Below are 14,163 nucleotides of genomic sequence, written 5' to 3'. Positions count from 1 at the left end.
GGTTTTATGTTTTGTAACAGTGAACGTATCGTCTACTTTTCTTAGCCAAATTCTTGGTGCGTGAAACATTGAGTAGATACTATTTTCTTCTATTCCTTGATTGTAACAAAAGTATCGTAACAAAAACGATAAAAGAAACATTAAACAAAGAATGTAATGGAAGAAACCAGACAGATGACGACACGAATTCAATTCGATTGTTTTTACCCTATGAAAAAGGCATCTTAGAACAAATCGCCAGAGTATGCAAGAATTTTTATGTAAAATTAACACATACGAAAAACAAAGCGCTAAAAAATGTTGTAAAAGGCAACAAAATATTGAAAAACGGAAACCAAGACAATGAATCAGGTGTTGTATATAAAGTAACGTGTGGAGATTGTGGAAAATATTACATAGGAGAAACAGGAAGGAAGTTGACAACACGAATAAAAGAACACAAAAATGGCGCAAAAAACGATAAAGAAAACGTCTCTGGAATGTCCAAACACATTAAAGAAACAAAACACGAAATGAACTTTGAGAAAATAGAAATTCTCTATAGGGAAAACAATTTTATTAAAAGAAAATTTAAAGAGGCATTAGCGATTAAACAACATAAATCGGATTTATTGAACAAAAAAGATGAAATAAGACGATTATCTGAAATTTGGGAAAACATATTATAATTTTTAACGACTTTTATTGTTAATAAACGATTTTTATACATTTTATTTTTATCAAGAGAATTTTTAACATTTTGTACATGCATGCTGAAAGACGTTTTTAGTTGTGATCTGAAGATGCTCTGACAAAGATCAGGGAGAAAATTTATCAAAATTTAATTTGTTATTTATTGCCTTAAACCCAAGAAATATTTGCTAATTAACTATGAAAAGGCAACCTATAAAGAATTCATTATAATATAGATAGTTTAAGGACTGTTTTTAAGCAAATAATGTATTTTTTACATTGTGTGTAACTAAACTTATATACATCCGTTACATGCAATATGACGAAGCCATTTTTATTTAACATGTAGTAATTCTAGTAGCTTAAGTGTAGTGATTTTTGTTGTTCTAGATGTTCTGACTAAAATGTTTTTGTTTATGACATTTTGTCTTATTTAAGAAAAGTTTCAATTTTTTGGAGAGAGTACACAACACCAAAAAAACTTGTGTTTTTTTTATAATTCTTATTTGACAGAGGTTTTTGACATTATGTTAAAACTTTACGTAGCTTTTTCACATTTTTTGATTTTGTTGCAGTATTTACATGGGTTGTTGATTATTTATTGTTTATTTTAATTTTTTTGGGAAAGGGAGCGGAAGGATTCCCATTTTTTACCCTAAATGTCAAAAATGTACATGAAAGGCTGGGGTAACTTAAATTAATAAAAAAGGCAAAATGCCTTGGAAACGAGGTTAGACTAAATGTAAACTGTTCGAGATATTGAAAAATCATCAAAACATGGGATGATAGCACTGTACTAAATATCGTAATTCTCAAATTTTCAACCCGCTTATCTCGAACACCTACTCTTCGCTGAACATGATATTTTTTATTTTGTGTTTGATTTCTGATAATTGTTGCTCTCATTTGCTCAAAGTGGTTTTACTTCCTTCATGTTATCACTCACTGTATTCTTGTACTCTTGTACCCTTGCATTCTTGTTCGTCATTACTACAAATATCCTTTCTTTTTTAGATCAGATATTTATAATAGCCAACAGCTTCTATCAGTATTTTACATCCTGATAGCAAGCGCGGATTTAGCCAACCCTGTGACCCAACGTATTAAAAGAATTTCACAAAATATTACGCCACGCAAAAAATAATCTCCGAGATCCCAGTGCAAATAATAGATAGATCGTATGACACATAACTTGAATTTGATCAACTGATGTTTAGCTTGGTAACTAGACTTTACATATAAACCCTGTCAAGGTTGTTATTAGGTATATGTTCTTCTGTAAGGATCTGACCATGAGACTAGTCTTCATGGCACACAAACCCTTATTATATTTCTGACGCAAATTTTATTCAGAACATTAAATATATACATATTGTTTTTGAAGTCATACACATTGTACAAAACGTAATATAGATAAGAAAGTAATTAGAATGTTTTTGTAAATGGATCTTACAACGTAATTGTTCCACATACCAAAAATTTTGACCAAAAAGCTTACTTTGTTAACTGTATAAGGACCCGCCAGCTTAGCTGCAGGACGTGTCCAATAGAATAACATCACAAGAAACGCTACGGGGGAGATTCAGTCATATTTTTTACATAAGCTACAACTTTCTCGAATTCATTTTGCGGAAAATGTTGAAAAGATAATCTCTCCCCGTCACGATAGTAAAATTCGTCGTCGACAATCAAACCAATGTTGTTGCGTTTAAAATAAGGATCAATAAAAGCGGTGACTATTTCTACTCTGACTTCTATTGAGTACCTTGCAAATAATCCAAAAAGCCGTTTATTTAAACCTTTACCTCTGTGTGAAGGCAGCGTAAACCCTCTTTGTAATTCGCCAACATTTGTTTTCGATACTAATTCTCTTATTTTCTCCTTTATTGGATGCTTTTCAATATCTAATCTGGCGTTTCCTCTTTTATACGATAACCGCAAGCAAGACACTAGCTCATTGTTCTTAAAGGCACCACCCCAAATGCAGCTTTTCTCCATAGCATCTATTATGTATCTTTGACCATCTGTGTCATATTTTCTTTCAAGTCCTACGAGTGAAAAATTAGATTCATATCTTTCTCGGCTTAACATCCATTCTCCATGCTTGCATGGGTTGGACAGGGTATATTAATGTTATTTTTCCAATCTGATCTAGACTGTGTAAGTTTAAATCTCGGTTTCCTTTACATCAAGTCTATCCCTATTACCTTCTGTCAATTCTTTGTCTGTCTTCCTCTGGGCTCTGTCTCAAGAAATATCAGGCCTCTATGCACACGATAAGAAATTAACCTACACTTCCTAAATTCACCACCAGTATAAAAAAATCTACATGAAAGATCGAAGTCTTTTTGAGAAATGTGTAAAAACTTACCTGACGGATTATTACTTTCCTCCCATGTTGTATTAAGTTCATAAAACATCATTGACACCATTTTCTGTGCCTGCAAAATTTCTTTTTGATTTTCCAGCAGCTTCAGTTGATAAGATGCATAAGTGATTGGTGTCTGGTTTCGCCTAACATCTTTCCAGGACTTGTGTTGGTCGTACATCATGTCGTGTGTGCATCGTCTTATACCAGAGATGTGCTGGAATTCTTTTTGCAAAGAAGGTCTCCGGAAAATCATTTTCGTTAACATTACGAATACAATTTTTTTCGTGCTAACTCTTTTCGTTGAGAAAGGAATGAAGCATTTGCTGTAAACAGGTAATTTACTTAGTCTGATATTTCTTAATAAAACAGAATGAACGTAGACATGATTGAAGTGTTCTGTGTCTGTTATAATCATTAATGGTACAATCAGTTGAAAGCTTATTTATGTTGTTCTTTTAAACTCTGCTGCATGTCAGTTGTTATAAAAAGCTTTGAATTTTATTGTGCAAGAAAACAATCTATATGTTAATCTCTATAATAAAAGCCGTCGTCGTCTGTGTGTTTGAAAGAGTTACCGATATTCCTGTGATCTTTCCGCAACTTTTTTAGGCACCAGGGGGTGATTTAGTCGAAAGCGTCATTGTTGATCGAAAGTAATTAATAAATTATTAATAATTAATTATTACTTAATCTAATTTAAAAAATAAGTCAAAATAATTAAGTGATTAAAATAACTGAAGAGCTTTGGCTACGACTTTGGCTACGAAACGAAGATTTTTTGGGATCATTTTATAGCCAACCTCGTCCCTAGACGCTCTTGCCTTTTTGAGATCGAGGCAGGCGACGAAGAAACCCCTAGTACAGGCTGGCGAGTTCTGTAATGCGATTGGTTCACATACCGATATAGATAATTTATTTATACGTCATAATATATGCGACGATATGTATATCGGATGGCGAATTTTGTTACAAGAACATAGAAATAAGAACATAGATAATAAGAAATGTTAAAAAAGATTGACCAAAAAAACGTTGAGTAAATAGTAAATAAAGTTGTTTTAGCAGATTTTTATTGTTGACATTTTAAATAGAAGGTTCTCTTAAAAGCTTTGAAATAAACATGACTTTTGTTTTAAAAATTTAGGTGGAAAAGCAAAAGGCAAGCTACGAAAGTCGTCAAAGCACAGCAATCGCTCAACTAGACAGCTGCCTAAGATATCAATCCTATTCTCTGTGTCTGTCTGTCTCTCTGTAACAGGCAAAGTGGATGAGCTCAGTTTCCTTTGATGTCGCCGAAAAAATGTCTCAAATGTTAAAATTTCTGACGTTTACGGCGCGATGTCAATAACACAACTTTACCTTCAATATCCTATAATAAATTGATGAAGCCATTACAATGTACCTAAAACTTTGAGGCCAAATAACTTGGGAACGAGGTGGTGACGTCAATGATTTTTCACCGCCTTGGTAACTAGGGACGACCTAGGACCAATTTCGGTAAATTTTCAAACCTGTGTCCCCAAATCCGTTTCGGAGTGGATGAAAAAATCTTTTAACCTCAATATCTCTCAAACCGTTTGTCAAAAGCACTTCATCCTATACATTTTCTTGATCAGGGTTTCAAGATCTATACGATGGAGGCAACGGGTATACACATTTCTGAAAAACTTCTAAACAAGCTCAATTTGAATATATGAAGTAGTTCATTGTTAATTAATTCTGCAAATATACATATTAGCATTAGAATATCTTTCAGCATTTAGGCCTTCAAAATTTACTCTCTGTTGAAGATTTTTTTGAAAGTGCTGATGGTGCATGGTTTGATAACCGCTGACCTGAAAAAGAAAGTACGTTTTAAAAATAAGAAACAAGAATACAATTTCACCATAAACTGCATTAAAACCAGGTTGTTTAATTATTGTCTCTTTAATCTCTTTTTGCCTCTTTGATTTAAAAAGGGAATTTAATACAAAGATACAAGTCCATAGGATGTGATGCACAAATATATTATATATATATATAAATATGTATATAAATTTAATCAGGCTGCCTTTTGATATCTTTGTTAAACAAGTAACAAATTAAGCAGGCGATGCATGATTTTAAAACCTGTGGACAACACAAGATTTATTTGTTGAAATCGATTTATTGAATTCAACAAATGTGATCGTTTATTATCCTTTTTTGATTTGAATTCTCAAATTTGAATTCTTTTCGGAGAGTCGGATTAGTTGCAATTTTTCAATTTTAGGAAACTGATTGGTCATTTTTTCGTTTGTCAACTCCAAAAAGTTAACATATCTAACTTCTGAAATTTGACAAATTGAATTCAACAGGTTAAAACAAAAAAAGGTAAACACACAATCAATAAATTTGTGGATTTGATAAATCGACAGTCATTTTCGTGAGATATTTAAAAATCAAGTCTTTTCTAAATCTTAGAAAAATATTTTGTGATACTTTGGGTTATTTCAAGAAAGATTTTTAAGCAAATTAGCCAGTAAAAGCAGTTAGCCGTTTTCAATGGTGCCGTAGCTTAGTGGTTATAACTCTGGCATTTTGTGCAGGAGAACAGGGTGCGATTCCCGTTGGCTGAGATTCAATATGGGCGAGTTAATGCTACCTAAGGCCCGGGTTAAGCTAAGCCATGTGAGGGGAATTGGGAAGAACGCACAGCGGATGAGCTGTTGAATGTTGCAGGGAGAGTAGAGAGTGGACCCTAATCGGGTCTGCGTTGCTTAAAATTAGCATTAAATACTCAACCATCTAAGCCATGGCCCCTCCTGGAAATAATAGAGGGGGGATATCCCTCAATATTTGCGAGGCTAGCCATATAGAATATACAGATCATCATTTTTATCTATGCAGAATAATTATATATACGGTGCATGCAGTGTAATTAACCGCCCATACAGCTACCCACACAATAGATATTTTTTTACTTAAATTTTCACATAAAGTTGTGCTTCAATTAAAACTAAAAAAGGAACAAGAAAAGATTCTGCAAAAAAGGTATTTTACTGTAGCTAGCAGTATGTCATTTTATTAAAAAAAAATAACTCAATAACTTCTCATAAGCTTGTCCAAATTGAATCAAATTTGCCACACTTATACTACCTGACAAACGGAACAAAATAACAGCAATAAAATTTTGCTTGTGTCAGCTTATTTTCTGTGACGTCATTAAAAACTTAAAATTTGTTCAAAATGGCATTATCTGCTTAAAATTCAATTACTTTAGCTCTAGAGCGAATTTTTTCATTCTTGTTTGAAGTTTCCCCGGTTTTTACATAGATCCTATGCAAAATTGCTAAATATTGCCCACAAATCTGTTTCTTTACGATTTTCGGGTAAAATCCGAGAAAATAGGGAAATCGGATTAATCACGTGACCAAAACATGCAAAACGATTCTTCTTGTAAAAACAAAGTTGTGTTGTAAGTTTCAAGTTCCAGACCTAATCCTAACAGGAATTAATATATTTTCCCTATTGCAAGGGTTTAATAGAGACTTTTAGGGGTTAATTCGAGTAATAAGCAATATCAAAGCCTCTGAAAGGTATGGTACCTAAAAAATTTGCATGCAGGTGTCTAATAGATAAATATTGAAAACCAGTAAGTATTGTAGCCATGCAACATGGCATTAAAAAGTTATTTAAAAAAAACGTCAGAGGCGCGGAATCCGCCTCCCCCCCCTGGACCAAATAGGGTTAAAGAACCCAAAGAAAATTTTAACGGCTAATTATATTATGCGTAGCATCTAATTATCCTGCATCAGCTATATATATATATATATTCGGTTACAGGCTAATCATCAGTTCACCCACTGTTTGGTACAAGCAACAATAAACTTTCTTAGTTTCAACAACTTTTCTGGAAAACATAAAAAAAAATCCTGTGCAAATATATCTTTTATCTGATAGAAGTAGCCCCACAAAGTGTCGTTTGGAAGTTATTTTTAGGCCCTATTTTTCTTATAGGAACAGGAGTTACCAAGAGTTGGGTGTCCAGCCATGGAAAAATTGCGCAAATCAGGACGGAGGTTTTTGTTGCTGGTTCTTTAAGAAAAAAAGGGACTCTAATCAAAGCACTATTTTATGTAGCTAGCTAGCTTGATAGCTAAGTAATTTCAGGACTATAAAAAGGGGTATGTCAAGCACCAAAGAAAAGGAGATCCAAGTCAGCACCAAAAATTGAGATAGCTAGCTAGACAACACACTTTTCTCACTTATAAGTAAAATAATTTTTACCTGATATAATAGACAAATTTAAAACATACCGTTTAGCTCCCCAGCTACATCAATAAAGCTACTACGACCTACCAGAGCAGCAAGGGGCGAACAACAAAATTTTAGTCATGGCCGTACACTGAATGTTCTGGCCACACAAAGAGTACATAATCTCTGTTCAGATGGTTTATTTAAGCGGCAAAGACTAAAATAAAACATCTTCTGGTAGCCTTGTGGTAGAGCGTTCGCTTACAGAGCGGGAGGTCTTGGGTTCAAACCCCGGCCGAAATCAATAAAAACCTCTCTCGTCGAGGTTAGAATCTCGACTTTGGATAGCCTTTGGAGTCTATCAGTTCTGATAAACTTCAGATTCAAATTTGATGGTAAGTTTATAACGCATAGATTCTTAATACATTTTTTTATTTTTGCATTCAATGCATCCGCTTGATTTTAATGCACATTAGTAATGACATAATTACTACTTGTGTGTGCTTTGCCAACACATGCAAGATAAAACAACAAACCCTTACGGTGAGATTATATTTTACAGAACTATATATTTTTGAGTTTCTGTTTTTTCTGTTCCGTTTTGACGATAATGCACTCTGGAGAACTTTATTCCGTGTTTTAAAACTCTCTAATTCGTTTGTATTGTATATAACTGTTTTTATACAATTATTTTCCGCTTTCAGGTTTAATAAATCTTGATTGCTTAAAGATGAGCAAATTAATGTACGTTATTAGAGGTTTCATTTATCATTCTATGACGTATAGTGGACGGGTTATGTACAGAAACATGAACTTCCTTAAAGGAGCAATCATAAAAAATTATATCTCCATGTTTTAAACAATCCTTATTTTTTACGTTAAATCGTATAGATTCTAAAGCAAGGAGTGATTTAAAAGACGTATTGAAACTTTAGAACTAAATTTGTATGAAACGTCAAGACGAAGTAAAGTTAACGTTCTACAACACCATTATCTCAAATTTTTCCAGTTTTTAAAAGTAGGAAATCTGTAGCATAGTACAGTAGGCCATCCAGCTTCATCTTACACAAAGTCTTACTTTCTTTCTATGACGGTGTTTTTACCAACATAACTACAGTTGCTGAGAACCACAACACGTGTTGCTACTTTATAACTTTATTCTAAATGTCAGAAATTTATCTAAAAATGGGTGATCACTTATCTGATAAAAGGATAAAACAAGTGTATACAATATGGTGGAATCTGTATAACGCGGAGACCCTTGGTGGAAAAAATGGCGGACGCCATAAGTAGAAAAAATGCGTCCCCTTTATAAAAAAGTCTGCTTTATAAAACCTTTTTTATTGCATGACATATACTCAATCAATCCGTTCTAAATAGTAAAGCTCTTATGTAAAGACATTCCTATTAAGGCCGTGTCCGTTTTTAATAAAATTTTCTCTGAATATCTATTTGTGATTGTTTTGTAAAGTAAAAATCTTGTATTGAAATCTATATTAGCATTAAAAATGGAAAAATTCAGTTCTGTTGAAATGAGACATTTTAAGTCAAATTTCCCTGAAAACAAACATTGTTATTGTGCCAGCTAGATAGGGTAGTAGCTACTACCTCCTGTGTCACAGAACTGTATTGAGATGTAGTTTCAGATTCCAAATTCTCGTGATTAGGTTGCATGTTAAATGAATACTATGATTTTTTTTAATGTTTTTAATTTTGTTAATCTTAAAAATGCATATTTTTAATCTTAAATGAGCTTCCAACTTGAATTTGCAAAATAGCATGGCAACTTTTATAATTTACTTTACACAAAACAGTTGCCACAGTGGTGGCAAAAAAAGAAAAGTTTAAAATGCAATAAATCATTTATTCGAATGCATGTCATCTTAAAACGTTTAAACAATTTCATTCTTAACGAAAAGTGAATCTTAAAAACATTGTGAAACTAAAACTATCTACAATGTTATCAAAAAGATCCTGTTTCTCTACGGAATATGGAAATGACCAAATCGTCATGACTGCGTCCATCTTAGTGTATAATGTGCTGACAGAAGCAAAAACAAGACGGTATGTGTCATCACCTACAATCTTAATAAAAAACTTTGAGGCAAAATTTGTCAGTTTTCTTTTCCATCTCTCGAATATGCATGCATAAGAGCGTCAAATAGCCAATGCTCTGTTTGAGTTTGTTTTTACCGGAAATATCCTAACTACGCTCTGTACATTGACAAGGCAATCAGATATAAAAATAACCTACAAATTAGTTATTGCGATGAACTTCAAAATTCGCTGTCTTGTCTCAGGATATTTACACCAGGATTACAGCCCCGAGCAGTTATTTGTTTTTATATGCAACTAGATTTTTAATTCAGTACTTCAGATGCATAAATTGATGGAAAAGTTGATTGTGCCTTTGATTTGGTACAATGTATTTTTACAACATTGGCTTAGAACTTAAAATTGTTGGTTGTATTAAAATATTGCTCATACTGAAATTGCTAAGCAATCTTGTAGATTTTACTAAAGTTGCTTTCAAACTGTTTGCTCAAAACAAAATTGGTCTAATACATTTTCCTAAAAGTTTTTTTGGCCAAGATTTCACGTTGCCTAGTTTTATTTGTTTATCGGTGTTTAAGAAGTTGTCCGAAAATTTTAGCACGAAATATCAATCTTATAAATGTGTCCGTTTCAGAGGATAAGCTACAAATTGGACTTTAAAGAGGTAGTTTCCACTGCTATGATATATCGTATATTATACAATTATTTATGTACTACAGTATATACTTGTGTACAATTCTGCGCGATTATATACGAGAAGGATATATATAGTTAAATGACGTTTTTACGTACGAAATTTCTTTATTCTTCCTTCCTTTCTTCCTTTGAATAAAATATATACATCTTTAGCTATTTCATTTTTCCAAAAATTTTAACTATAAAAGGTTGGTTCGTTTTGTTTTAATATTGCCTGCTTATAGTTAATATTCCAACTCTTCAAATACGCAAGTTATATCTCTGTAAACAATAAAAAACATTTTTATGTCAGTGTGAATTGACAAATTTCCATTCGTCTTGTACCTGTTCTGGCTCGTTTTTATATCAACCAGACAAATAAAGCTGCTGGAAATTTTACAAAGTTTGCTAACTTAGCTATTATTCAAATTCAAGCCTGTTGATTGGTTTATAAAGGTTATATTATTTTGGCGCAAAAGATTTTCCTTTGGGCACCTTAATAAAACTCGGTTGGGGGTATCGAATTGGCATAAATATATCGATTTTGCTGTTTCGTGCACAATTTTTCTGTGCGTCTTTTAGCACGAGATCATCTTGTGTTACAGACAGAGACGACTAGTAATAACGATACGGAAAGGCAAGCTGGATTTGTGACGATCAGTAACACTATGATGGATGGTTCGTGTTTAAGCAAAACTAATCTATAAAAGTCATTATATTCATGTCACTTTTATACATATTTATATTGACTAAAGTTATGCTTTATCTTACATGTGTAAGACGTGTGCATGGATATAGGAACAACGGTGCATATGTAAGATATATTGGTATAAGTAACTCTGAACATTATCATGCATTAATGTTTCGCAAAAAACGAAAGCTTTTGCACGTATACCTTGATTTCTCAATCCGCTACAAGTCACTCGTTCATTTCATGCTTATATTTTGTCGCAATTTAACTATTGCCCTCTTGTGTAGATATTTTGTAAGAAGGTCTCATCAACTCCTTACTAGTACCCACCGTCTGGCATTATCAGTCAGATACAGGGACTTCTCTCTTACTGGCTCAGTCTATTTGACTCGTATACATTACGACTCACTTCACCAGAAAAAAGTTCCGTGATCTAGTTATAGAAGTGTACAAATGTTAAAACCACATTGGGCCTAGCTTGTCAGCGTTCGATTTTTCAGTAACAATCTGTTCTGAATGTCTTTATAATTTTATATTTTAGTTTTTCCTACTATACATGTAAACGTTACTCTAAGTAAATAAATAAATGAAATAAATCTATCGAACAAGGTGCAGCAATTTGTAGCTTGTCAATAATTAAGATTCAGGTATAGCTTGATACATAACTCTGACATAAAGAGTATTGGGAAAATCTATTTCTAGTGTTTACTTGTTATACTTTTATACTTTTTAAGAAGATTTTCGTCATGTATCTCATTTCCATTCGTGATTAAAAATACCAGTGGTTAGCCTACATAAAATTTGGTGAAATTTCGCCCATCGCTACTCACAGCTGCCATTTTAGCTAATAGATAAACATGCAGTCAACATCAAAATATATCATGATGTAGAAAAGATAAAAAATGTTGAAATGTTATCGTACACGACTCTAAAGCGGAAGCTGTAAGTTCTGCTGCAATTACAAATATAAAAATGCTCACTTAATCGGATTCACTATAGACGGCAGGGTATGCTTAAAATGAGATTTGACTGCGAGCCAAAAATTGACGTCGCCGGAGATGCGTTTCTTTTATGCATGTAACAATACCACAAAACTCACCGGTTTGAAAGGAAGCAGCAGGAAATCCATTATTAGACCGGCTTTTTTTTATTCCGGGTGGCGACTTAAGATGCGCATAAAAGGCGCATCAAAATGTCAGAACGTTAAATAAGGCTGCTACACGAAAGAAAGGTGATTGATTTTTTACAAAAGAGGTGAGTTTGATATAGTAGTGTTTTTATTGTTGCATAATAAAATTGTGAAAGCGCCGATGGTAGGGTTTAGCGGTACTTCATTTTCTGGCTTAGCATTACTGTATTTCTGCGCCTTGTCAAATAGAGACGGGTGCCGGTAAACACTCTGTAGTTAAGGAAATAAATTCCTTGAAAAATCTTTCCTTTCTGATATTCCAGATATATATATGTATAATCAATTCTTTAAAACATGACTGCGCGATTGTTATCATACAAGTTTGTTTGAAAAATTCTCAAATCCTCAGCATTTTATACTAGAAAAAAATTGAACGACTTTTGTCCTGTTTATTATTTTTTTGGAAAGGCATTTCTCCTTTGCAAAATATAACACAACTCTAAAGAATAAGGTTATTGAGAGCCCATAGAACGTATGCTATCTCTCTTATTGAAATTAAAATTAAAACCTTTAAAACATCAATGTTAAAATTTTAAAATGCATTGCTAAACAAAGGTTTAAGTAGCCTGTATTTTGTAAAAGGTAGTTCAGAAGCAAAATAGTTCAACGCTACGGTTAGTGCGTGTATTTTGAAGAAGGAAAAAAGATGTAACTTGCTTAAGCACTATGCATAAGCTCTATACACACTGTGTGTTCTGTGACGTTGCCATTAGAAGCTAACCTGCCATAAGCCGCATTGATACATGCTTTACCTAAAGCGATCAAAGTCGCTGCTTTTGTATCCATAAATAAAATGTAATTTATGTAATTTTTAATGAGTAGTTTATTTAATAACATAATGTGTATACCAATTAGTGACTTTAAGAACATAAAACGCTCTATATTATAATTCTTGTTGTGCTTGTATGAGCTAAGTTTGGTATAGCTGCAAGAAACAACAGGCAAATTTCCGTGGGTTTTCGACGAATTACAACTAGTCTTACATAACAATACAATACATGTTTAGAGTAGAAGGTTTGTAAAAAGACCAAGAACTGCTTTTACATACAATCTTTCTATCTTTTATATTTTTGCTGCACCGACGATGCGCAAATGCAAAATGATTTATATCGTTAAAGGATAGTTGCGAAAAGTCATTCTTATACATCTACATTACAAATTTTAAAGTTGTTTAGAGAAATTACTTCAACTGTATGCGTCCGTGCATGAATTTCGTTCAATTAGTAGAATGACGTCTTTCATTTAATTGACAGGCCCGAGCTGTTACCATGGTATCGAAAAGTGCCACTGAAATCAACACAATAGATTTTTTTAATTAATTGGCGTCAATTATGTAGTCAAAAATAGAGATCAGAAATACAAGCTAGAACCATTTTTTTTAAAGCAACTTACATAACATAAGTTTTTTTATAACAACCTATATCAAATCGGGCTGTAATTTGTACCGGTATGAAAATCATACCGGTACAAATTACAGCCCGATTACCCCGATACCCCGATTTGATAGATATCATATAAGGTTAGGGTTAGATCCCATCCACTTTTAGAGCATATCGGGGCTAACAGACAATAAAAACACAAAGCTTAAAATTTGTAAGGACGTCATTAACAGGTTGCCCACATTCCAAAAAACGTAATGTAAATAAAGGCCTTTTATAAATTAGAACAGAAGTCATTTGGTCTGGAAAAAGTTAGGAATGCGCTCTATATTTTTGTTAAGACTTTACTTTGATGGCATGTTATACTATTTAAAAAAAATGGAAGCAAAAACTTTTAAACTTTCATTTAACTTGAAGCATGTAAAAATCTTTTTAGAGCAACGTGAAGAAAAAGATAACTTTGTTGGACTACGTTATTGGTTTATAACTGCAAGGTGAAAATTGTTTGTTGTATATAAATATGTTAGGATTTAGCTTAATGCAATAAAAAGGAATCTATAAACTTCAAACCCTTTCATAGTACTTCAAAATGGGTGTAGTGATTATTAATAATTAGAGCTTATAATTAGTAATAATTTTTTTAAAGGAATGGAAACCCTAAAAGATGCTACTCGCACCCCAAACCCATTGAAAGGTGCAAACTTCATATCAAGGTTCTTCTTGTGGTATGTACAATTTGTAATTATTTAAATCCTGTAGGAATTACTTTCTGTTTGTTTTTGTGTGAGCTGAATTTTAGTGGAAAGATTTTGACAATCAGAACCTTCAGATGTAGTTTAAAAAAATTGGTTCAATCCTTCGTTTGAATCAAACCGATCGAGGAATTAACATTATTTTTATGTTCTTTCATTTGAAA

The 14,163-nt window shown here is 32.8% G+C and overlaps 1 protein-coding gene across 1 annotated transcript; it reads right to left on the bottom strand.

Annotated features, from left to right (window-relative positions):
- Positions 1 to 1,050: 1,050 nt before the first annotated feature.
- LOC130648701 (uncharacterized) lies at positions 1,051 to 4,338 on the bottom strand. Its single transcript, XM_057454763.1, has 2 exons — positions 3,044 to 4,338; positions 1,051 to 2,720 (listed from the first exon to the last, which is right to left on the bottom strand). Exons 1-2 carry the CDS (start codon positions 3,456 to 3,458, stop codon positions 2,242 to 2,244), a joined length of 894 nt encoding a protein of 297 aa, XP_057310746.1. The 5' UTR covers positions 3,459 to 4,338; the 3' UTR covers positions 1,051 to 2,241.
- Between the last annotated feature and the right edge of the window lie 9,825 nt (positions 4,339 to 14,163).

This window comes from Hydractinia symbiolongicarpus, chromosome 7 (assembly GCF_029227915.1).
Source record: "Hydractinia symbiolongicarpus strain clone_291-10 chromosome 7, HSymV2.1, whole genome shotgun sequence".
Taxonomy (NCBI): domain Eukaryota; kingdom Metazoa; phylum Cnidaria; class Hydrozoa; order Anthoathecata; family Hydractiniidae; genus Hydractinia; species Hydractinia symbiolongicarpus.
The sequence above is the reverse complement of the archived record's forward strand: the minus strand, read 5'-3'. Positions and strand labels throughout refer to the sequence as shown.

What these genes read in the sequence shown, in the direction of transcription:
- LOC130648701 (XM_057454763.1), bottom strand. Translation starts at nt 3,458, where the DNA reads ATGATTATAACAGACACAGAACACTTCAATCATGTCTACGTTCATTCT. An exon ending in GGAAAGTAATAATCCGTCAG is followed by an intron (nt 2,721 to 3,043) that starts GTAAGTTTTTAC and finishes TTTCACTCGTAG; the next exon opens with GACTTGAAAGAAAATATGAC.